We start from the raw sequence: 27,215 nt of genomic DNA on the forward strand, positions 1-27,215 counted from the left end.
AAAATGCTGTGCACCTCTCATTTTAAGTCAACCAGAGAGCATGCAGAATACATATGTTTGCATAATCTGGAAACCTTACTACAAGAACAGTCAGGCTGAAAGAAGAAATGTTATCAAAGTTACCACTACACAGGCTATCCCACTTCAGTCTATCATGAATGCTGCTGTTAGGCTCATCCACCTAACCAACAGCTGAGTATCTGCAACCCCCCTCTGCCAATCCCACCACTGGCTCCACTGGAACGCCCAAAGGATAAAATTGAAAATATTAACAACCACTTGTAAAGCCATTCACAACTCCACCCCCGGCTATATCCACAACCTCGTCTCAATGTATCACCCTAACCGTCCTCTCCGCTCCTCCCAAGACCTCCTGCTCTCTAGCTCCTTCATCAACTCCTCCCATGCTCACCTCCAGGACTTCTCTAGAGTCTATTCCATTCTTTGGGACTCTTTAGCCCCACCTGTCCATCCTTCTCCTATTCTGTCTGCGTTTAGGTGATCTCTAAAAACACATCTCTTCAGGGAAGCTTATCCCACCTAAAACTAACCACTGAACTATCTCTTTCTCAAACAATTCATCCCACACAGCTACCTCCTCTTGTATCACTTGCCCCTCCCTCTTAGACAGTAAGCTCTCACGGGCAGGGCCCTTCTTACCATCTCGTTTTGAATTGTATTGTAATTGTAATATCTTCCCCAAGATGTAAAGCGCTGTGCAAACTATTGGCGCTATATAAATCCTGTATAATAATAATAATGAGATTTAATGCTATCAGCTTACACAGTGATTACTTCACAGTAATGCTCTTTAAGTCTCCTTTCCAAGTTTCTCTGAATTCATATAAAGACTTTGCTGACTTTACATTTTAAACTATATGTTTCCTTGTTTTGCAGATTGTTCTCATTATTTTTATTTGAGGCCTCTTTTGGTATTATTTCCCCACCCTGTTAACTATGAGTATGGCAGTATATGTTTACTTGGATTTTAACCTACGCATTTTAAGTCCTCCAATGTAGTCCAGATTGATGTTCTGCATTGTAGCAATCCATCTGTTACATAAAGCTAGTTACATAATTCTAAACACATCTGGGGACCAAGTGTTTCTCTTCCACCTAATGACTTTGAACAGTGTATACATGCTTAATGTAAATCCAAAGTCTGAACAAGGCTCCTGTGTGGTGATGGGAATTTAAATCTGAAAACATTAGGTATGTAAGCATATTTTTATATAAAGCATGCACGCAACATAGATCCAAACTTATATATAGATATATCTATATATAATTTGGATGAACCTACTGCAGGATGACAGCAATTTGAAGAACTAAAGCCAAAACCTTTGGATAGAGCAGAGAAGGACTAGATCCTATGTCAGGTCTTTATTAGTACCTATATCACTGTCGGTAAGATTAAACCTACATCGGGAAACCAAGTGAGGGGAAATGAAAAATCGACAGTTGTCAAAGGTGAAGGGAAATCTGCCCATCACTTTGGGAACATTTCCTACTACCTCTATCTTGCCCAAAGACACAGTAATAAAAACTTACATTAGTCAAAGCAATTTTTAAAAACATATAGCTAATGTTCCAGTTTAAACATGACCTCCACTAAATGGTATTAGGATCTACAAATAGTGAAAAAGCACATTTCCAATGCAATTTAAAATACACTTTTTCTAGACAAAAACTGATTATGATTATGGTAGTGCCATGTCCATCAGTGAAAGGAGTTTGTTTTTCCCCTTTGGGAACTATCCATGATGTACAGATGCATATTGACAAATCAACAAGCTTGTATTACCTTTCACAGGGCAATCCAGGGTCACATTCAGTCCTGCTCTGGTCACCAGATGGTCACCCACAATGGCCAATATGCTGTCTCTGTTCAAGCTGGTGATGTTCCTTCTGAAGGACTGGATGACAGGTGCTTCTTTAATTGAAAGCAATAAAGATATGAGTTCTGTTCTATAAATGTTATTGCACTTTATTTCATCAAAAGAAAAGTTCTCACACTGAAACTGTCTAGGGCCATGTTAGCATGATATAAATAGGTATGAATTGGTCATTAACACAGGGGTGGGCAAGAGTCAAATAGTAAGTGCCTTGCAACTGGGGAAGAAACATACTTCAGTGCACAGAAAGTGAAATCAGGTGCTTATTGAGGTACTAAATAATATATTTAGACAGACGATAAAGTATTATTCATGAAAAAATATGTAATAACAATGCTCATATATGGAATAAATAGCCAAAAAAGGTAAAGTAGGACTTCTGTGCTGAAAAATGTTTTGTATGGGCTGCTAGGTACACACTCAACCATACAAGGGTCACATCTGCAAATATATATAGCCATTTGACATGTGTGCTGAACTTCTCTGTAGGTCATACTTGGCCATTGCTGTGTATGTCTAGATCTGTTGCAAATGGGGAAGTCCATAGATGTGAACAAGTAATTCACAGCAATGTGGCCAGCTGAAACCACAAAATAGAGCAATTTTGTAATTTGTACAAAATCACGCAAAAAAATTATATCAAACATTATTTTAAAAGAAGATTTTGTTGGTAAGACATGTTTTATCTCAGCAATAATATAGTTATAACTAATAGTCAACTTACCTGCAAAGTACAAGTGTGAATACTCCACAGCAGATCCTTTCTCATTTGCAGATGCACACTGATACAAGCCCATGTCTCCCACAGTTGGATTTTTTATCAGAAGTGTTCTACTGTTCTCTAGGGAAACCCTATGGAGAGGCACAAGCATGATATGTTTACTTGGTCAACAAGGAACTAGTAGAGGACAACTAGGCTCTAATTGCTTTTTGATGGAGAAGCAGCAAAGGGAAAATATCCTTGCGAAGTGAACAGCCTATTTGCCTTTAGTAAATCAACCCTATCAACTCTAAAATATTGAAGCCATTATAGCAGAATGACAGCCAGATAGCTAGCATACAGTATTTAAAAGTAGAGATCATTAAAACACAGTCTACATTTACTTTTAATACAAATGTAATTTAACCAAGTGAATAATTAGCTACACATCCAATTATAGTCAAAGAGAGAGATTCTGTAAATTACTAGATTAGAGGTGTGTTAAAGGAGTTATAAAGTAACAGCTTATACTGTGTAATAGGAATACATACTAGAGTGGCCTTTGATAATGCAATCAAATCTTACTCAAAAGAATCCCTTTTATGTAGTGAGTGCTGCCTTCTGCCTGCCCATTACTTCCAACAACATCCTGTATTCCCAGTGTGCTTTGCTTCTCTTTCCCTGCTGCTTGATGTGAGGCAATCTCGATTTCCCAAGACTACATATCCCATCATGCAATGCTTCCAGCAAGCAATTATGATGTTATATTGTTCCGATGTTGAGTTGTAGTTCAGAAAGCAGGCATTGTGAGAGTTTTGACACAAGGATGTACACAATCACAGGGCGGAGTGAAACTGCGCCACTGCATTGAGAAAGGACATCCTATGAACATCTTTAATAAATAAGTTTACAAACTGCTAGATCGATATGGTTATTATGAGTGAGATAGAATTTATGAAAATCCAATATAGAAATAAATATATATTTTTAGTTTTTGACCATAGATACCCTTTATGTTTAAAGCTTTCTGAGCACAATACTCATGACTATTATGTACTGTATCCTTCTCTAACTTGGAACACTTGGTGGCATAAGGAATTTTCAATACAACCATTGTCTACAGACAGTACAATCATTAATAACCACTGGCATTTCAAGACCTTTGCACATACTTAAAATACATTATTGAAAGCATTTAAGATGCATCCTCTTGTCAGAAATATGTTATAATTAACATCCATCCATATTAAGGTATCAAGGATACTTGTGACAGCACAGAGGAACATTAATAATAATGGGCCTACCTCACACATGACTTTTTCTATAATGGGATTTAGAGTAAGTCTTTCATATGAACTACTTCAGCTTAGTTTGGGCATCTGAACACATTTTACCCAGCACAGCTAATATTTACAAATTGGCACGACTGCTATTGCAGTAGTGAACTGAGGGGCAGAAAATGAAACAGGTGTCAGACTAAACTCCTACCTACCAACTTTCTGAGATGAGTGAGAGGACCAAAATTAGGGATAGAGGAGCAGAAAAGAGGGACAGTGAGATTTGGTTCCAAATGAGGGACAGATGTAAACTGAATCTTCACTATGACTGTATTGCCTACAACGAAACATTTCAATGTTTATTGACACAATGGTAAAGGAAACATGGGCAGATTTGCCATACTGCTAGTCTGGGCCTGGTTGTTATTTTTAACCTTATTGCTGTTCCCCCTTTTGTTCTTCTACCAATTCAGAGTGCTCTGTAACTACGTTTAAAATATTGTCTTTAGGCTGAGATCTGTCTGTCGGCCCCAACCTATTTATATACGAGGTGCAATATATCCCCACAGAGCATTATATGCCTGTGTTCAGTGTGCTGCCAAAACCAAACAAAGCCTAATCTCTTAATTCTCTGATTCAATAGGGATACTACAGAACAGAGCCGTCAATCATTAGACAGGGAATTGCAGAAGGATTCGGAGCTGGCAGAGAATACATAGTGTGTGTCATTTTAAAGCTACCATGTGGCCAGGTAAGAGGGAAGTTAGCAGAGTCTCCTGTGTGCCACTAATACAGAAAAGTACATACAATGCCAGCAGCGAAAGCCTCAACAAGGCTTGCCTAATTTTTAAGATCCATTTATGAAAATATTTGCCATAGACTTTTTGGTATTCTGCATTTAATCACATGGCTCAAGGGATGCATAACAGGGAATTCTTCCAAGCTACAATAGGCTAAATGAAGGATGAATATAATAAAGGGAAACATGGCAAAAGTATATAAAATATCCTCCAGGAACCTAAGTCCATAGGCCTGATGCTTGTTACTAATTGTTGCCAAGCCGAAGGCTCAAGGTTGATTTCTGGTTTATGTCCCTTTTCTTCTGCTGTCCAAGTCTGGAGCTTGTTTTGAAAACTGAGGATACGAAAATAGCAATCTATGCATCCAGCACAACATGGTAAGAGCAGTAAATAGACTAAGCAAGGCTGCCTGGAACAGTACAAACAGAGTTCCAAACAATCCAGGACATAGAAATTATCTTGGTCAATGGCACAGGGTCCTCTATTAACCATGGCAGGGACAGAATAGATGTTAAAGCACTGTACCCAGTCTCCCTAAACCTTCACCCAAATGTATATTGCGTTTACTAATCATTGCAATTGTGATGAAAATAGGTGAAAGTAAGTTTAGTTTATCTAAACAAAAAGACTGAACTAGCAGCATGTCTTTCTGTAAACTAAAAAGCTAGCATGGGAAGATTATCAGCCATAGGACATTGATCATTATGTAAAGCAATAACTGCATGAAAACAAAGCAATTCCAAGACATACCAGGGACACTCCAAAATAATTCAAGTGACTAGTAGGTTTTGTAGGCCTAGGGTGTTATAGATGTAACCACTGCAACCTGTAGTCTACTGATTAAAAAAATATTCTCCCAAAAAATTTTGCACTCATTTTGGAATCGTAGCCTGGTTTCCTTGAAGCATGAAAATAAATTGGTTTAAACGCATATCTCCCAACTTTCTATAATGGGAAGCTGGGATACCTTTTTGGACAAGATTAAGCCACATCCCTGCACCAGTTATACAAACTATAAAGAATAAAGGAGAACGTATGACTTAAACCCACTTATTTTTTTTTTCCCACCAATATTTTTACTTTATAGTAGTTGTTTGAAATTTAAAAAAATTATATTTCAAGGGTTTGATAAAAGTTGAGAGCAGCGTAAACATTTTTGGCAGTTAGCTAGTTTGTTAATTTGTCTGGGTGTACATCAGACTAATAAAAGGATATTTAAGGAGAGAGACCTATTTCCAAAAGCGGGACAACCCCTCTGAATGATAGACAGTTAGTAGCTTTGCTACCAGATGAATTTTGGCACAATCCTGGAAATATTTTAATTATGAAGATATGTCAAAATCCTTAAAGCTCATACACCTGGGCTATAAATGTTCCCTGAGTACACAAAACAGGAATAAAAGGGAAAAGGACAAATAAGATGTTAGCTATTAGGTACCAATTTAAAATGGTGGAAGCACTGCAATAATAATAATAGACATACGTTGTTGGAGTTGGAAGAGGTTACAAAATCAAAGAGATGAGTACATCTATTATTATTATTATAGCTTCACCTTTTGCACAATCTCCACTTATCTGGTCTTGGTGTAAGTTTATTATTATGTTTATTCTCAAAGTTAAATTGCTAAAGATAATGTCACAGCAAGAAAGAGGGCACACATCTTCCCATTTGTCAATCTCTCCTGCAGTTTGGCTGCTGCAGAAATCTTTTATTGTGCCATCTTCATAATGGTGCTCTGTTGGCATAATATATATTGAGTTGAACGGGCTTTAGTCTATAGGCAGCCAAATTTCGGCTGATTCCTGATAATTTGGTCGATATTCGAGCCATGGGTGGTCCAGTTGGCACCACCCGGCTTAATAAACCAGGTGGACAATTGAAGGACAAACAGTGATTGCATCCAATCAATAGCTGGCAGATGGAGATATCTTCATTTATACTACCAGCTTAAACAGTGACTACAAAAAACACTATGATAAGGGTCTTACACTAGTCATAAAAGGAGTGCAGGTTGTAAAAAAATTCCTAACTACATCATTAAATATATTTAAATGTACGATTACCTGAAACTGACTTGGTATCAGCCTTTTTTAATTCTCCATACAGCATAACAACTTATTATCTGATGACTTATTCATATTGTTCAGGAGTATATTGTTGCCTCTTGTTTCCATTTCTAATATTTGCAGTATATTTCTGTGATTCAGACAATGCACGGATTATAGCCATCCTGTAGTAAACCACACATCATTTTGTTCCACCTCCCTCCCCACTCCAACCCATACCACAAGGATTTTTTTTTCTTACCTGCTGATGCAAGTTATACTCACCTAAGTCCCTTGCCATGGATGTTTCTGGGTGCAGTGGACCGCTTATCCAAGGCTGCAAATGCGCTCCACACCTCCAGGCCCCTCATGTGACACTGATCCTCTTCTGGACCCTGAGAGGAACCCAGTGTTTAACAGCCAATAGGAAGTGTCCAAGCCATGCATGCAGTGATATGGACACCCTAAGAAGGACCCCACAAGAAGTAAACAAAGAAGGAGGGAAGACTAGGGACACCCAAGTGTCACCTGATAGCAGATTCAGGTAAGTAGGAAGGGTACTTGTTTTGGAAATTATCCTGGAGATGGGCTTTGATGGTAATTATCCCTTGACATTCACATAAATATGGACCTTATATCCGATGAGCATACACACTAATGTACATTAACCACTTGAAGACCGGGGTGTTAAACCCCCTTTCCTATCTAGGCCATTTTTTTATTTTCAGCGCTGAGGTACTTTGATTGACATCTATTCAGTCATGCAACGCCGTGCTGAAATGATTATTTCATTTTTTTTTTAGACACAGCTTTCTTTTGGTGGTATTTAATCACCACTGGGGTTTTTATTTTTTTTAAAGAAAAAAGTAGTGAAAATTGAAAGAATATGTTATGTTATGAAACATTATTACCCAAGTATAAAAGATGGAGTCACGTCAGATAACTAGATATCAAACATGTCAAGTCTAAAAATCGTGTGCATCACCTAAATCCCAAAAAAACGACCTTACTCACTTACTAACTATTTACTAGTTATAAATTTAGTGTTAACAGTGATTGATGTCCCCAGAATTATTGCTTGCACTCTGGTGATATGTAACAAAAATGGTGCTTTTTAACTATTTTTTAATTTTGTGTGTTTTTTTATATGTGACTTAAATTGTTATACTATTTTTTACACTTAACTTTATTGCCATCACATAGGGGCTAACAATCTGTGTGCTGATTTCCCTCCGATCCAGCCACAGAGACCTGCCATGCCGGTCCCAGGCCTGCACAAAGGACAGCGGATAGGACAGCAGACATCGGCAGCAGAGGGGGGCACACACTTCCCCTCACCGTAAAAGAGAGTGGCTCTATAGCCGACTGAATGCTTGTATGTAACAGCCATCGCCAGCTGTAAACAATGTCCTAATTTCTCACTCCAACTTGCACATGTGGGGGTGCTCTCAAGCAGAAGAGGCAAAGGACATTTAAAAATGGCCAACGGCATCCAAGAAGCAGCTGCCCAGCCATTTAGTTGCAACGTCCAGACAACAAGTGGTTAAATGCACCTGCATTTATGCTGCAATCATAGATCAACAATATGCTAATGGCTGATAGAATCCAACCTGGCTTGCAGCCTTTTCCACAAATGCCCCTTAAACAACTGAATCATCCCCCAAGCCTGCCAAAATTACAGATTTCTATGACAATCACCAAAAGTCTGCGGGTACCTTAAATCTGGTCTGCATTTTATAACCAACAGAAGGATAATGGTCACAATATAATCCTGGAGTGTGGATTTCAGATCTGACCACAGGAAGACATAAACTTTTTATGTTAGTGATTTTGGTTAGCTCTGTGTTTTGTGTTGTGTTTTTCTTTTACTCTGAGCACTTCTAATAAATCTTTATTTCTCGTTTCAATACAAGTCATTCATTTCTCACAGAAATTCTATCTGTATGACGTTTACTACAGCAATATTTCACTGAGGCACTCAGGTCTAATCTTACTACTTCTGCTGCTGCTATGTGCATTGTGTATTATTTGTGCTGGCTATGAAACTGCATGGAATGAAGACTTGTACCGAAGATTGATATAGTAACAAATCCATGGCTCAAAATCCTTCCTTCCTAAAGCACCTCAAGAACATGCTGGTGATGTATGGAGAATGCCATCAGTTTAAATGATATCTAGAGTCAAAAACTAAAAAGAAATATGTATTTCTAAATTGAATTCCCATAAGTTCTATACCGCGCCTAATAACCATATCCATCTAGAAGTTTTTAAACGTATTTATTGAATTTCTGAAGTACAACTTAACATCTGAACAATATAACATTTTAATTGCTTGCTGGAAGCAATGTATGATGGGATATGTAGTCTTGAGAAATCGAGATTGCATCACATTGAGCAGCAGGGAAAGATGCAAAGCACACTGGGAATCCAAGAAGTTGTTGAAATTGATGGGCAGACAGAAGGCAGCACTCACTGCCTTATTGACGATGGACGCTTTTTGCAGCCGAGGTGTCATATGCTTATTATGGTGAAGATTCAATTTTGACCAACTATTGCCTGCTATATGCTGACAGCGTAGGGCTGCGCTGCAGCTGGGATGGATCCCGACAATATTATCGGGATCCACCCCACTACCTGATTGACAGCTGGCTCTGCCTCTCTAGAGGCAGAGCCAGCTGTGCCCACCTCATCCCCCGTCCGTCACTCCAGTCAGTGCTGGAGGAACGGAGAAGGGAGGGGGGAATCGCTGCGGGGAGTGTTGACTTTATAGTCACCGCTCTCTGCAGGGAGATGATTGGGAACTGAGCGATCAGCGCTATGTATCGCTAGGTTCTTGATCAATAGAGCCAACGTGTGACAGCTTCAGTTTAAGCACCTCTAGTTCTCCTTTAAGCACCTCTAGTTGTAGTCTTGATCTACAGAATTATCAGCCTTTATGTTGTAGAGATCTGAGAGTAGGAGTGGCTAAGTAGTTTAGCAAAAGACATATGGGAGGGCTGACACCACTGAGCCCACAAAAATGCTGTGTGTTTTCAACCTACAACAGAGCTTAAGACCTAAGTGCATTTCCGGCAGATCGACAGAAGACTAGCTCTCCTATTACTTCCTGAAAAACTGGCACGTGTGACTAGACATGTGACTAGAACATGTGACCATGCACATCATCTCTTTAACTGAGATGAGATTTCCCAGCAATGCTCTGCTGATGACAAGGCAATTGCGAATTGGTTTCCGAATTTCAGATCCTGTATGAATTTAGTTCAGAAACGAAAACAAAACGGACGTGTGACTTTTCTGGGCAATCAGATGCCTTTCTTGGTTTAATGCATCCGAATGGATCTGAACACAAATTTTTCGTTACGGCAACATGGGAGCCATCTGATTGGCCAAAAAAGTCACATGCCGTAACAAAAATTTGTGTTCAGTATATACAGTACATATAATACTAAAGTTAAGGCTCTTAGACCCGAATGCCATTCGGGCCTGGGAGCCCCAGCTTTAGTAATATAGGTATATGGTTCCCAGACCCCAGTGGCATTTGGGAGCTCCCGAATGCTATTCGGGTCTAGGAGATTCAGCATTAGTATTAATATCCATATATGGTTTTATGTTTTACTCGCAATGAATATTCGTAAACTCATCCGAAACTATCAAAATTCGTATTTCGCCTGAATCCGAAACCTGAACCGAATTGAATTTCGGCTCCGAATCTTGAATTCCGAAATAACGAAATATCTGAACCGAACAAAATTTTTCTGCAGCTTACATGTCTATTATTGATCATCGTACATAGAGAAATGCATTGGTAAAATTTGATTTTTGAATGTAACGGTCTCCTTTAAAACATTTCTACTAAATCTAATAATAAAATGATATTGTTAATAAAAACAAATTCTTGTAAATGTTAAATTGTGCCATTTTGCCAAACAGTGAAAGTTATCAGTATGTAAAATTGTAAATAAGCAACTTGCGCAAAAATCTGGAGTTTGGCTGCACACCTATGCTTTGTGGTAAGGTCCACACCATAATGCCGTGTATGCGCTGTAATAAAGTGATTGCAGTGCACCAACACACAAAATGTGCATAACCCCTATATGTGCAATGTACATTGTGTGTGTGTAATTTGTGTATGTGTGTGGAGTTATTTCTGTCTTTTTCTTTTTTAAAAGTTAGTTATTTATTCATTTATTTTTTACCAGTGGGGGCTTGAGGATATATCAGGAGTCTGAACAGATCTCTGATATTTTATGTTTGAGATAATGATGCGAGAGAATCTCCTTCTCCTCTGCAGCCTGACTCACTCACACTGAACATGGAAATGCTCAGTACAGATTGCTTCTGTGTTCATTCACAAACCGAAGAAATCATAAACTTACCATTCACACTATCTCTTAAGTTATGAATGAACACTGGAGTGCTGAGTACTGAAACCGAAGGATCAGTAAATATGAGCGACATATTTACTGATCCTTTGCTCGCCATCTTAAATGATCCAATCCTCTCTGCTGAGTGCTGGTAGTGTGCTCCCCTCTTTTTCCCTTCCACAACCCAATGTCTCTGCGGTAGGGAGGCGGGAGGAAAACAATGGGAATTGGAGGACACAGAGGGGAGCCGATTGCCAGTACACTGTGAGGAGGAGAGTGATAGGCAGGGCAGAGTGTGGGGCAGCGGTGGTGTTGGTGAGGGGGCACCTAGATTGTTAATAAATGCTTGTGATAAGAGGCTTGTCAGCTGCTGATCATAGCTATTCAGTAGTGAGAAGAGTCTTGAGGACCCTACTGTTATAAGCTCACAGTTGACTCAGCAACCAGAAGGATCATAGCAGATCACAGGTAACGTAGGGCTTACTGAGCTGGCCAGCTGCAAGTGTTTCCATTCTGCCATACGCATTATATTGGTGGCAGCAAAAGTGATCAAACCTATGAAATGTTCATCTATTGCAGAGATCTACTGCGTATGTTTTTTATGACATGTCCTGGCATACATTTTATATAGCTTATGGTGACTGCAGACCTATTAGCAATCTCATTCTCCTTCAATCATGTTTTGCAATGAAATGTTTTATTGTTTAAGTGTTAAAGTTTTCTCAACAGTGTTCACAGTAAAGAGAGCAAAACGTCTACCCTATAAACCCCCTTTCCTCCATCTCTCCCCACTATCTCCTATCTCTGGTAAAAGACATGTCCAGGTCACAATTATAACCAGTTAAAGAATCAATATAATCTATATTCTTGGTAGTTATTGATAACAGGGATATCATTTGTTCTATATCCATGCTGCTTAAATGATATGTAAATACTAACAATGAAGTTCTCTTATTTGGACCATTTTGGTCTTTTAAATATACACTTGAAAGCTTGTAGTTATATCTGTTTATTAGGTGCAAAAAAAAATATTTTCAACCTGACAGAAATCTTGTAAGCCGCTAACTTCTTGTGCTCTCTGCCTGTGCTGCAGTCTGATCAGTTGCATTGGTCCCAGCTACCTCTGAGGTGCATAGAACCCCTCCCCTTATGTTATGAAGTAGAAAGCAGGCGCAGATCTCTATAGTGCCCTATGGTGACAACACTGCTTCTCCATAGATGCAGTACAGCGAGCGAGCGCTGTTAACCTAGAACAGGCAGTGTTACTGGCAGGTGAAAATGAAAGATAAAAAAGTCCTAATAAGTCAGCTTAATTACAACACTGCATAATGCATAAAGTCAGAGAACAAAACAATAGCGTACTTTTTTCCAGCAAGTTACTTACCTGTCAGAGAATTTTAAAGCTTCTCTGTTTTTACTCCAAGTAAATTTTGTGGCAGCTTCACCGTCAACATCACAATAGATTTTAATGAGCTCTGTACTGTTAGTAATAAACGCATTGCTCCCAATGACCAAGTTTAAAGTCTTGTTGGATGACAATATATTTCCATTCTTTTGTTTGTGAATGATTTGTAATCTGTTTATATGATTCTTTTCTGTAGCTTTATTGCTGAAATGTCCTACAGCATTTGGTTCTTTGGCAGCCAGTTTTTGGTCCGATACATTATCTTCACTGGGACCCTTCCATTTTTCCAAAGGAGGCTGTGGTTTAGCTAGCTCATTCACTACATGAGATATAATTTGGCTTGCAAATTCATCACTGATTTCTCCAGCTTCAATTAGTTCACTCATGTTCCTAACCAAAGCCTCAAACTGAACAGTGTCCATACTATAAGCACCTTGTAGAACTGCAGCCTCCAATCTCTTGTCTTTAAACTCTTGCGAACCATATGCCTCAGCAGAGTTTGTCACTAGAGTTTCAAGACTTCGTAATACCATGACGTCTTGGGCCTGGCTGCCTTCGTGGTGTAAGTTATTGATTTTATTCCAGGATTTCCAAATTTTGCTCATTTTATGCCATTTTGCTCCCAAATTATTTGCTTCATTAGCATCTCTTTCAAAATTTGGTGGCTCAAGGAGTCTGTTATCAGTGCCAATCAGCTTGAGAACAAAGGTGTCATAAGCAGATTGTGCGATGCACTTGTACACACCTATATGCTGTACGTCCAAATTATGAATCTTCAGTGATCCTGATTTTGTGACTCCCAGTTTTTTTGAATTTCTGATAGGCTGTCCATCTTTTTCCCATTTAATGAGAGATTTTTGGAAGCGGCGCACAGGGCACCTTATCACAACAGATGTCTTAGGAAGTAAATATGCTCTGCTTCCAATTGTAAAATTAATGCGCTTTTCTTGTCTGGTCTGAATATAAACTCGGTGGATGCTGAGAATTTCTGGTGTGCCGAATTCATCCTCTTCTTTCGACAGATGCTGTTTATTTTCTTTAAAAAAAACAGACAAAGTGAAAAATAAATCTCCAGCAAATAAATATCAAATTGTAAAAACTGCATATTTTATAGTGTTTGTGTCATGAACAAAGTATCAACACCTACATACAGTAATTTCTTAAAATACCGCCACAAAGGCATACAGAAAAGCAGTGGCTATAGGTAGGTTAACAAAGCAAGTCAAGCGAATCAACTTATTTATTAATGACATCGGGGAGGGTGTTAACAGCGATATTTCCGTGTTTGCGGATGACACCAAAATAGGGAGGGTAATAGACACGGACTTAGACACTATAACATTACAGGAGGACCTGGATAAAATAGGGGAGTGGGCATTAATGTGGCAGATGAGGTTTAATGTCGATAAATGCAAAGTAATGCACTTTGGAATTAAAAATAAACAAATGGGTTATACAATTATGGGTATGCCGCTGGGGAAGTCAGAAATGGAGAAGGATTTGGGGGTCATTGTAGACCACAAACTGAAAGGTAGTTTGCAGTGCCAGGCTGCTGTAAACAAAGCTAGCAGGGTCTTGTCCTGTATTAAAAAGGGGATGTATTGCAGGGACAAGTCTATAATTTTGCCACTTTATAGATCATTGGTTCGACCTCATCTGGAGTACGCGGTCCAGTTCTGGTCACCAGTACTAAGAAAAGATGTCCTTGAGTTGGAAAAAGTCCAGCGGAGGGCAACCAAACTAATTAGGGGTATGGAGGACCAGAGCTACGAGACAAGGCTACTAAATTTAAACATGTTCACATTGGAGGTGAGGAGATTGAGGGGGGATATGATCTCCATGTACAAAATGTTCAATGGTGGCAGCAACATTAGCGATAAACTGTTTAAAATTAACTCCATTACAAAAACTAGAGGCCACCACCTAAAATTGGTGGAAAAAAAATTCCAGCACAAGGGGCGAAGGGGGTTCTTCACAGTAAGATCAGTTAGGGTCTGGAACTCACTGCCACAGACAGTGATTTCAGCAAAGAATGTGGAATTGTTCAAGAAACTTTTGGACGATTTCTTAAGGGACCGTAATATACAGGGGTACAGGTACTCCTAGAATGAGATCCTAATAGGTTGGACTTGATGGACTAATGTCTTTATTCAACCTCAAATACTATGTAACTATGTAACTATGTAACTATGAATCATGCTGTAATAAAATATAATATAACCCCAAGCAGCCCAAAAACGACACTACTCCCAGATTGGAGTGTATACACATCTAAAAAGTATTACCTACAGTCACTTCCATTTTACACTTACTGTAAATTATCTAATCCTCATATTTACTTAAAAATAATTCATTTTGACATGAATTCAACTTTAGACTGTTGTTTTGTTTGTGTGTCTTCTGCTAGCATTATATAGGTTTAAGCCTAACGTGACCAGGATAAATGAATGTTAGTTAGGTCTGGAGAACAACTGGCTAAAAACTGAGGGCCATCAACTGGATGGGTCCTGGAACCCCTGGCTGTCAGTAACAACTACACTCCACTGCTTAACCCAAAAGCTTAATCATTCTGCCCTTGAGCTTGCACTTCCTAGCACTGTTGCACTGCAGCCCTCCGATGCAGTTTAGGAAGTGTCATGGCATCAGCTGTGATGTCATTGGCACTTTCCTTGAATCTGGCTGCTATGAGAACACAGAGCTGAGCCCTATTTTTGTCCACGCAGACCCAAACTGTACTTATCTTGATGTTACAAGCAAGGGAAAAACTCTTCTAAATTAAAATTTCTCCCTCCTGGTTTGAAATTGCAGACTTATTGGACACTCTTTTGAATATACCTAATATCTGTATCCTGGCAAGGTGCCTATTAGGGTATTTGGGGAACCCAGACTCACCTAACTACACAAAACTTCTCTGTCTGTTATTTTTTTACGCTAAAAAGGTGATAGCTCTTCAGTGAAATCATCCAAAATGACATGTTGGCAGACTATTAATAATCAGTATAATAAGTTTGAGGCCTTTGGTTGCTCGACTAAGTTTCACAAAATCTGGTTCACCTAAATGGGGAACATAAAATGACACAAAATACAATTCCTCTGGATGTGATCTTCCTTATGATGTGTATTATTTTCCATGTTATTGTATTGCTGCACATGGAAGCAGATGTGATGGAAAAACAGGCATGACACCATTGTTCCTTTTTTAGGCTGAATTCTTTATTGGCTACAAGGGACATAATACAAGGGTCATACTGGAGATCTTATTTACAAGGCTGGTATAACATGGTCATTACTGTGGGTATGTTTCTATTCTTTTCAGTCCATAAATATGCCATTAGTGATATTATCATGAGTGGTCAGTACGTAATGTACTCAACAGTCACATAGACACAATTGGGTATGTGTTGTTTCTTTGTGCTTTGTGTCCTTTCTTTCTTTTATTGTAAAACACTTCTGAAAATGATAAAATGTTCCCTTTAAAAAAAAAAAAATCAAACTTCTCCTTTGTCATTTTGTCACACAGCCAATGAGAGAGGGAGATGGAGGAGAGAACTCCTTAGAAGCAGTATTATACAGTTTAGGTGGGTACCAGTTTGTCCAAAAAAATAGTAGAACACTTTTATTTTAATATCTTATTAATACCATCCCAATAAATAATAGCAGATTTAAAAAAAAAACTAGGCTATTGTTTGGCCTTTTCGGACATAACAGGGGCTCTACTTGAGGCATTCTATGTTTGCTAAGTTGACCACCACTAATTTATAAACTTTTCCTCTTTGAGATATTACAGCCATATACTATTAATTTATCAATGGTAATAACCTTTACATGTTTAGAACCTTAACATTATATAACACAACCAAGAAGATATAGGACAACTATGAAAAATGCAATAAGAAATAGGACCTAGGTTACATATAACAACAGAACTAGGTGTCTCTTGCGTAAGCCATGGTATAAAGTTGAACTCCGGGTAAACTGAAAATGATCCATTGCAGTGGCGTTTTCCTTGCACTGCAGGGGTTAAATGCTTGTTTTTGGCTAGAGGTAACATAAAAGCTGGTTTAATCACTTTATTCCTCGCTCCCACAACCTGTCCCTCAAAACTGCATGTGCTCACTGTTCTGTCAGGCTGTCTGACATTACCACATACAATGCAGGGCTTGTATTGTAAGTGAGAATGCAAAAAGACACTAGCTGAACCCGACTTGGTGTGAACGGGCTGTTGATGCCTCTCGGCTAGTCTATGATGCATATATAATACCATCTGGTGCTGTTCCAGCATAATTAATCAGCACCACACCGCTAGGCTACTGGTAGGGTTTCCTGTACTTTGATCTGCAATAGTCTTAGTTTATCCACCTACAGGGAGGCAGGAACAATTTAAGTGGTATAAAATACACACATTGCTGGGTAAATGCAATATGTATAATCCTAACAATGTCTAAGTTAGGATTCTGCTGTGAAATGATGGTTATTTTTCCGATGTCACCATCTTCCTGAAGGTATACGCATATATTCAAAGATTAAACATAAGCAAATTTACCGGATATAAAATATACATTATCTATGTCCCCCAAGCCCTTTTAGAACAGTCAGTCTTTAAGAAAGAGTGGATAACATGGATTTAGCCCTTAATTTCCCCTTCCACGAGAATTGAAGCAAGTGTGCCAGTTTTTGAAAATCACTCTTCACCATGTACCATGTAAGTCAATGCCTTGCCATTCAGCTTTCTGCAATTAACTATATCAACTAAGATACCTAGCGCTTTTATTAACCTCACGCCAAGAACATTCCTGGAACTCCATAGGGTTTTTAAATGTTTTAAATTTAAAATCTCAGACGGTTGGCATTTTAATTTGAAATAAAGCCCAAGAAAAGAAAGTCTCTCATTATGCAAGAGCTCTTAGAACTTTTTTCATAACTATACATTCATATGAAGGCATAATAATCATTCCCCAGTCAAGCCCAGGATTTAAGTATAGTTAATTTGTCAACTTCTCACATCAAAAGCACAAACTTATGACGCACATTATTTTCATACTCAAAACATTAAAACCACATTTCATTACACCTGTAGCTTGTTTCAGTGTTTTCAAAGACCCCCAGGCCACCGTGTGCCATTTATAGCTCTTTACAGTGCTAAGCCATTAGACACCTTATAAAATATTAATCGGAATCTGCCATATGGTGTCTGCTTGGCCTGTATAGTGGATGATGCAGTGAATAAATGTGTTTATATGGAAGCTGTCTTTTTTTGTTGTTGTTGCTATTACAAGTAAAATTGATTAAGGGCTTGTTCACACCATGTCTGGACCATGTCCAGACCAGAACAGTTTGTTCCCGGACCAAGAAAGCATCCTAATTTATCTCTATGGTATTTCTGGGCTCAGTTCACACCAGCGCACTCCATTCCAGGCCAGACAAAAAAAAACGTCTTGTCTCCTCTTCTCTGGTCTAGAATGCACTGGAACGCATGGAAACACACCAGAAACACACCAGAAACGCATACAAACTCATGCAAATACACTGCACCGCAACTGAAATCCCATTTTAAGCTAAAAAAAAAATACAGCGCCAGAACACGGCAAAATCACAGTAAAATAATGGCAAAGCGCTATGCACCGCGTTCCAGATCTGGTCCAGGTGTGAACCTGGCCTTAGGGTATTTATGTTACCACTGTTGACATGAATCACAGAAAATGCAAAGTTCAGTGAAGTTACACATGTGACTGGATTGATACTTTTTCACACACAGGGTCATTCACAAAAAGGTGAAGAGTTTGGAGAAAGCAGGAGAAGTGAACAATCTAGGCTAAAATAGCTGATTTGGAAAAATTCTCCAACTCATGAAAACTTTCCAGTTAAGCGATGTTCTCCTAGATTGTTCACTTCTCCTGCCTTCACCCAACTCTTCACCCTTCTGTGAATAACCCTGTAAATACTATCAGCATACTCCACCTACAGTGGAGCAACCTAGCAACCTGTTGAGACACTGTGGTTTAAAGGAGCTAAAATAAAGAGTTAGATTTAATAATTTAAGAGCTTTATTAAAGGATCGGTTCAGCAAAAATGATATTTTGGCTATAAGGTGGAGCCGGGTAGGCTGCATTAGCCCCTAGCTTATCTGGTAATTAAAAAGCGAGATAAACTATTTAACAGTTGAATTCCACTTATTATAGAATAAATTAAAAATCTAACAAGAAAATAGGAACCTCCTTAGATTGACAACAGCAGGAGTGCAGGTTCAGGATAAGAGACATTCAGTTTCACAATATGAAATCTACTTACTGTGGCACACAGCAATGCGACACGTTCTAACAAGGGCTGGTATAGGGAGTCCATGGCAGAGAGATCCATTGACAATGGCTAATTGTCCCTTGGCTGTTATCTTCTGACAAACCAGTGATCTTCTCTGGATTCCAATGCCACACTTTACAGAGCACTATAATGAATGATACACATTGTCAATTGGGCACAAAAACATATAGATTGACCAATTTAAAGGCACTTATTGATAACTGCACATGATGTCTTCTTGAGCACTCCAGAGCCCTATACTGGTTGAAGATCTGGCTGTGCTATCTGGTGTGTGTGTATAGGTCACAAAACTGGCTGCACAGAAAGTCTGTGTATGCATTTAACTGTGTGTTTAGCTGCTTACTTGATGTTCAAATCTAATATAATGTTTATGTTTTTTGGCCATAGTGAACTCTTTTCTTTCAATGTAGTTTTTTGTTCTACCATGGTAAAATGCAATCAGAAAGGTTACGGGAAAGGAACTAAGTTGTTAACTTTGGTACTTAGGCTGGCTACACATCTTTGTGTTACTGCACACAGTACCGTACCATGTACATGTTAGTGAATTGCAATGCCATTCACTAAGATGATTTTGTGCTAAATACAAGATGTGAATGCAGAATAGATGCCTATAGGAATAAATGTCAACCCATAGAAAACTAGAAAAACAGGGTCAATGCATTGTGTGAGTTAGCTTAATGACATTTGTTATATATATGTCTTATAATATTTTTATCATGATATGTTTAAAACACAAACATTATATATGTGTGAAAGTGTTATTTGTTTATCTTTTGCATGGAATGAATATTGAGCTATAGAAAGCCTCTCAATCTGTATTTTATTCCATATATCGTTATTTTATCTCCATCTCAAATGGACACCTTTCTCATTCTCCTCAATAGGCCCCTCATAGATACTACTGCCAGAGAAAAACGTTGAATTTTAAGAAGTGATAACCAGTCTGATGGTCTTTGTTAAATTAAACTCATAATAATAATTTCATTTAAAGTAGAACTGAAGCCAGTAGATAGATAGAGTAGATTTAGATAGAGTAAGTGTGGGTCATAACCCCCGTCAGCTTTTTTGCCATCTGTGTCCCATTGGGGAGATTTCCCTTCACTTCCTGTCCGATAGCCCTAACAGGATGTAAGAGGAAATACCTCCAAAAATAGGGAAATCAATGGTGGTCAGCAAGACAAGTGTCCACATTGGAAGATTTGCCATCTATTCCTGTTCTGATGACAACCCAAAATTTGGGATTTTCTTTCACTTTCAATTTGAGTGATAATGGTCACCAGGACAAATAGAGAGGGTGAATCTCCCTAATGAAGATACAGACAACAATAAAAGCCTGACGTGTTCTAATTCCTCTTCACCCTGCCATAAACTACACAAAACTTTTTGGCTTCAGTTGCAGTTTAATTCAGTTCATTCCTGCAATAAAATCTTTACTGAAATGAAATCCTTATTTACAGTGGTAAAATTTAGCAACGATCATATAATACAAGTACTGCATGCTTTATGCTTTAGTGAGTTGATCCTTTTGTCTATTTCAAGTCATGAGTCCCTGCCATTTTTGACCTTTATAGATCTTGTGTACACTGGCTTTGGTTGCTTCCATTTGATGTGTGTTTAAAACGTATGTCAAATGCAGGTCAACAAATTCCCATTTAGCTCAATAGTACAGTGTGAATACCAGTTCTCAGGCTGAGTCTGGCCTACTTCTGGCCTACTTTACGCTGAATTGCGTTTCTCTGAATGCAGCATTACCTATTGGAGATCCATTTGCACTACAGGTTAAACAGGTAAAATGTAGCCTTTTGTAAGGCAACACATGTTTGAACTGCACTGTGTTTGAGGCCTGGTTCCCACATAGGCGATTGAGATGTTTGTCACTGTATGGTTTTCAATGTATAGAGATGTCTATAGGATCAAAACCACGCGATAACCACCCGAAAATAGCTCCTGCACCTTTTTGCTCGACAGATAATTTCGCCCATGTGACACAATGCAAAGGTGCAAACAGCATCCATTGACTTGAATGCGAATCTGTGTTTTGCGCGATAAATCGCCCAGGTGTGAACCAGGCCTGAATGTAAAAACCTGTGTTTGAAAGACTGGTGGAAGAAGTTTCAACCAGTGTAGCTACTCCTGAAGACAGCAGGTAACAGTATTGCGGATGAGTATTAACCCTTTTCATCTCAAGCATGCCTTTGGCTTTAGATTTTAGATAGCGACTGGTCTCTTTATGCGATGACTAGAAAGCAGCAACTTTTACATTCACAGCTGTAGTGTTTATTGTGGCAGCGTTTGTAAATATGACTGACCTTGGACCATTCTCCTGTAGTTAGCTGCAGAGGACAATCTACTTTCCCGCAAGGTTTAAAACTTGCTGGTTTTTGCATCTGGCAGAGTTCTTCTGAAAGTTTCATAAAGCTCCCATCTGCCAACAACTGTTTGCAACTCACTTTGCGGTTTTGGACACCTCCTCCACACGTCCGAGAACACTGAGAACACAAGCACAGCATTGTTCAGCCCATCAGTATCACTTCAGTCAAAGGGTATTGCATGGAGCATGTCAACTACACAGCATACGGCAAAAGTATCATAACACAAGAGTGTCACTTGTCCAGACAGCTCTACTAAACTGAGTGGTATGTAGTTGCAATCAGTATGCCTGCTATCTAATAGCCATGTGCTTTCATGTGCAGGACTGCCAACACAATATAAATTAGTAACAATACATTAACATTAGGTTTCAGAAATGTGAAATAATCTCAGTGCCTGAGTGCTTTACAAGAATTGTTAGTGTTAAACAGTATTTTCCCCAAACCACAATCACTCTTAGATTTGTAGTTGCTAAATGTACTGTACATTAGTCCTGTGTGAGGATGCTGGAATGAGGGATGGGGAGTTGTTTAACCAGTACAGAGATTTCAAAAGTGTTATCTCAGAAATGGGAACCCTGTTAGATCTTGGAGGCCTAAAGGTGCCTATACATCTATCAATTATCGTTCGAAAATCGTCCACGAATGGTCTTTTGTACGATAATCAATCAGTTGATGGGAACCCAACAATTTTGTTTACTGTACTCCTGGACGAATTTTATGGAAGGGTGAGGCCAGAAAACCTTGTTTGAATTGAACATTGCAACTGTGCAAATGAAAATCCGTTTCGTGGATTGACGAGATTCAGTGAGTTAGTACTGCTAAAGAACGTTTTTCTAAATCAACATTGGTCTGTGCATGATGGGCCAGCTTTACATGCAGCCCATAAATATTTTTACAATTGTCTGAAGAAAAACAGGAAAAAAAGATTGCTGGGCTGTTATATTACTTAGTGGTTCTCTTTGGTAATAAAGGTCTTCCTCAAATTACCCCAAGAGATCCAGAAGTGTCCCTTTTTAGTTAATCTGAGACGGGTTAAATACATTAAAAATGGGGATCACTGACAATATTCATGGAGCTCTGTGATGACTGGCTTGGTTAGCTTCAAAATCAGTCCTAGTGCTACTGCTGAATGAGGGACTTCAAACACTCAGTTCCTCACAAGAAATCTGTTGTGAGAGAAATGCAGGGGCTTCCAGAGCTATGCCATTCACGATAGCTTCCTAGCTGTCATGCTGATTCCCTGACTTCAATGTTTTGAGTCATCGACCCAAAAAAAGTAAATGAATCAATGGATCAAAGTTCTGCATGTTTGTTGCTGTTCAGTGACTTAGAAACTATAAAGCCAGTGGCAGTCAGGCAACTGGTATTTCAAAAGAAGATCCATACTACAGTACTTTGCAAACAGATTTAAGCCCTTGGACCTTTTCATGTGTTGTAATGATGCAGTTTGGAATTAAAATGTATATAATTGGGATCTTCACCGTTTAATTTTCAAAACATACTTAACAGTTTGAAGGTCCAAACTATTTTGTATGGTGACCTTACATGGTGCATGCTTATTCTAGGTTAGTTGCTCAAAAGAGCCACTATAGCGAGAGACAGACATTTTCCAGGTGAAAGTCACCAATGGCATCATATTCCTCTCACAACACATGTAGTTCAAGTGGTACAGAGGCCATTACAGCAGTGGCCATGTTCATGTAGAACCCCGTATACCGTAAGCCTTAATTGTTTGGGTTTTTTTTCTCTGAGATGCAGGAGACATCAATACATTAACTAATAGCAACAATGAGGAGATTTCTTATTAGTATGAAGCCCTATGCAACCTCAGAAAAGCCAGGAAAGCTAGCAATGGCTATTCATAAACAATAATAGGCACTGCTGCAGGTTTTGACTGCATAATATTCCCCCTCACAGAACTAATCAGATAGAGGCATAACTGCAGAGGGAAGGGCCCCAGAACAAACTGTAGACCAGGTCCCCCACCTTGTCCTTCCCTTTTGTTGCATACCCTCAATTGTTGATACCTCTGCTATGTCCCTCTGTTTCTGCATGCCCCACACCCTTTAACCAGAAACAGTGGTGCCTGACGATGTTTAATAGTAAGGCCTTACAGGGAAGACTGGATCAGACATTTAAAGCCCAGGGCAGCTTTTCCAGACCTCCCTGGTGCTTGGTCGTTCATTGGCGTTCTTATACCCATGATAAAATATAGAGAGATAAGGTCTCTAAGAGAGATTTAAAAACATGATATTCTATACAGGAACATTCTAAATGAACAAAAGAAAAAAGTAACAGATCAAAATAAAAAGCGGTCTCTAGATACCTGTTGCCAGTCTTCCACATGCCATGCTGGAGGACAATCATTTTGGTTACATGGCTGCAATGCCGAAGGCTTGTTACCAGCACACTCTTGTTCAGAATTGTTAGCAGACTCAGTCAGGCCTGAACAATGCACGTCCCTTGTTTGTATTCCTACTCCACATGTGGCCGAACATCTGCTCCAGGGTCCAGTCTGCCACCTGTTTAGAATAAATACACATTGATATTGTAAATATTGTACTTAAACATAAATGGTTTTGATTTGAAAACTGCACTTTTGCAGTAAAACCTCTTTGTTTCCAATTTACAGACTACCAAAGCATAAAGAATAATTGAACAGTTAAAACACATTAGATATTTAAATATATACAGGGGTACCAAGCAGCTTTACAAATATAAGCTCTTGCTACTGGCGGAACTACCAATGGCAACTGGGCCCTGGCGTTCCGCCTGCTGGGGGGGGGGGGGGCCCAGCGAGGAAGAAGAGGGCCTCCCCCCGAGATCGTGCCGATTCTGCATAGCTGACTTTTATTATAATGCATTGCTGGGACTTGTGGTCCTGCATAGCTGTATGATGATTATACAGCAATGCAGAATAGCACCAACTATGCAGGACTACAAGTCCCTGCAATGCATTATATTTTTAAGTAGGGCTGCACCAGTCAGTGTCAATACTGGGCATTTTCACTAGTACTCATACTCGTGAAAATGCCCCTATACTAAATGCAGATACCGGTGTTCTGTCAAGAACGCCAACGTTGTCGAATTTGCCGACCTCAGCATCTGCGTTTGCGCACAGATCAGTATTATCCAGGAAACCGGGCTTTATTCACAAAGTATTTTGTTTAAATCGTTAATTGTGACCGTTAATAATACTCCATCCGTCATTTACTGCCATGCATGGCATATTATTAACGGTCACAATTAAAAATTACAAACAAATACTTTGTAAATAAATGCCGGTTTCCTTGTTAATCCAATCTGTATGTAAGCGCCGATACTGGGTCGGCGTTCTCGACAGAACACCGGCACAAAAGTTTTACACAAGTGGCTGCCTAAGGTCCCGCGCTTGCTGGGGCAGCCTTCCTGTTAACCATGCAGTGTCATGGCAGTAGGGGGTTGGGGGTGGGCCTTCATGGTTTCTTGCACCGGGGCCCTGAAGGTTCTAGTTACGCCTCTGGCTCTTGCATATGCCTTTTCCTTCCCTGTGCTACAGACCCAGGTCAGTATAAACAATGCTTTGTTTAAATGCAACTTGTCTGCATCTGCTATACTGTAACTGCAGACAAACACTGAGAACCAGGAGGGTGTCCCCTCCACATAATAGTTTGATTTCCTGCGGCTGATGGAGTGTGTTCACTTGGCTTAGTGGGTAAGATGAAGCTGTGTGCATTGAACTCATTAGATCATGTGCAAACATTTTCTTTTAACCTTTACTGGCAAATATTTGGGTATTCAAAATGAAAATAACTTGCTTTTAGTTCTGTTCTAGAGATATATTCCCTCATCACTGAATCTAAACCAAGCAGAGGCTGCCTGGTTCTAGGTATTTGTAATCTTCAAAAATTGCATGCATTGCAGGATATGTCAACATTTATGGCTCCTGGCAGTGAGGATGTTGGGTTTATGTACTAAGGGGGCTAACTTATAATGTTTCTACTCAAGATTCACACAACGTTCACCAATAATTCACACAATTTTTCATTAGTATCATTAGATGAAATGGGTGAATCTTGGGAGAAAGTTGTGTGAATCTTAGTGAAAACATTCATTGTTAACAGACCCCATGAATGTTGACTTTGCAAAGAAAGTGCTCCTTTAGGTTGCTAAGGTAAAGCTACATTTACTTTGAATACTCAATCATATGAAGGGGAATTAAAAAAGCAGAAATTGACGCCATTTACTAAGCTAAATAACCACTACACATTCCTTTTGCTTAGTGAACAGTCTTTTCTCTGTAGTTAATCAAGCTCTCTGAAACAATCAGTTATGTGAATCAAATGCCCTGTTGTTCTTACTCATTAAAGTGACACTAAACTCAGTTAAAATCCTAAAAATGCATTCAAGGTTTTAAGATTCAGAAAAGTTCAGTGTTGCCCAAACCAACCATTGAGAATTACTTGTTAATGTTTTTTTCCCAGAAATTGAAATGTGAAACCAGATTGGTTGCTATTGGTAACAATTCCAATTTTGAGGGGGAATTTACATTTACATATAGCGTTTGGGAAGACCGTGCAGCATGCAAACGTAAAATTCTTGTTATTTGCATGGATTTCGTTCGTTTTCGGCTATTACTATATTACAAAAAAAAAGCACTCTGACTATTTTGTGGGCCGCTCGGTTTCATACCGTGCGGCCGCCACAAAATTCTGAACAATCCACAATATAGTGCATTGTTTTTTATGTTTATTCGTACTGCTGAATATGCGCCGACAACTGCTCCTGTGTGAATGAAGTCTAACACTTTTTTTTCAAGTAGTTATGTTTTCCTTGTGTGCTTTTACTTAAAGTGACATTAAACCCTCAGATTTTTTAACATAAAACAATACTGTAATGTTTGCCTTACTGTAATCCATGGTTGTTTCCCTTCTCTTTGCTGCTCTACCTTTTAAATCTGTATCTCTTCTCATGCTGGGGGAGAACTTCTGTTTTGCAGCAGACTGCCTTGTCTCTGAAATGAATACATGGTGTCTGTGTGTAGGTTTGCAACCTGAGCCAGCACTACAGGAAGAGGCCCTGAGCTGCAAAGGGAAGTTCTCCCCCAGCATGAGAAGAGATACAGATTTAAAAGGAAGAGCAGCAAAGAGAAGGGAAACTACCATGGATTACAGTAAGGCACACATTACAGTATTGGTTTATGTAAAACATCTGAGGGTTTAATGTCACTTTAAACTCTTTCTTGTTGATAAAATATCTAAAAAGAAATACATTTTTAAGTCACTTATCTCATTTGGGGGATTTTTTACATATACAAAGGTACAATAAAAAATCTGTATAATAGTGCACAGAGGTGTGTAATGTACAATAAACATTTACATGCAGCTTTTACATTTGCCTGAGGCTAGAAGACCTTGCCGGGGCCTCTGAAATTGCCTTAGTAAACTTTCCAGTGAACCTGTGCATCTTTCTGCTAAATGAATCTATGCATGTCTAGCTCCTGTAATTATATTGCCATCTGTTTAAGATTACTCTTTATAAAATATCTCAGCATATTTGAAGTCTTGCTTCCGTCCTCATGTTGCGTTGATATAATCAAAGACCATGTTTTACAATATTGCAAATATCATTGCAAGCTTGCTTGTGGTTGCACAATCTATAGAACCAGATATTAAAATATACAAGCATATACTGCATCCATTTTAATGCGAATGAAAGTACGTTTAATGGCTGCCACATTCCAATGGATACTTTATTCAGATTTAAATTGTTAGTGTCTATTATTTACCAAAGTACAAAAATTAATCTGGAAATGCCTTTATGTATACCCTGGACTCTAATTAATATAAGTTGGCAGAAGACAATGCTTTGTGCATTTCAAGGGAAAGTAAAGTGTACATGTAGTGAGCACATATTTTAACCTATTTCAGTGGCTACCATAAAAAAATGAACTCTTTTACATACTTGCTAGTCCCTATTTGTGTTATTGTATTAAATACATGGGGAGCAAACAATCAGAATTGCTCTGCCTTTCTCTCCCCCCCCCCCTCCCCCCCCAC

At 38.9% G+C, this 27,215-nt stretch overlaps 1 protein-coding gene across 1 annotated transcript in view; it reads right to left on the reverse strand.

Annotated features, from left to right (window-relative positions):
- ADAMTSL3 (ADAMTS like 3) overlaps window positions 1-27,215 on the reverse strand; it is a 272,367-nt gene that overhangs the window by 26,650 nt on the left and 218,502 nt on the right. Inside the window, exons 17-22 of the mRNA XM_018576681.1 lie at window positions 23,504-23,699; window positions 21,115-21,294; window positions 18,776-18,929; window positions 12,467-13,523; window positions 2,620-2,747; window positions 1,805-1,933 (exon numbers count right to left, since the gene is read on the reverse strand). Coding sequence (XP_018432183.1) covers window positions 1,805-1,933; window positions 2,620-2,747; window positions 12,467-13,523; window positions 18,776-18,929; window positions 21,115-21,294; window positions 23,504-23,699 — 1,844 coding nt within the window. The remainder of the gene's footprint in view (window positions 1-1,804; window positions 1,934-2,619; window positions 2,748-12,466; window positions 13,524-18,775; window positions 18,930-21,114; window positions 21,295-23,503; window positions 23,700-27,215) is intronic.

This window comes from Nanorana parkeri, unplaced genomic scaffold, assembly GCF_000935625.1.
Source record: "Nanorana parkeri isolate BGI_ZX_2015 unplaced genomic scaffold, ASM93562v1 scaffold74, whole genome shotgun sequence".
NCBI lineage: Eukaryota > Metazoa > Chordata > Amphibia > Anura > Dicroglossidae > Nanorana > Nanorana parkeri.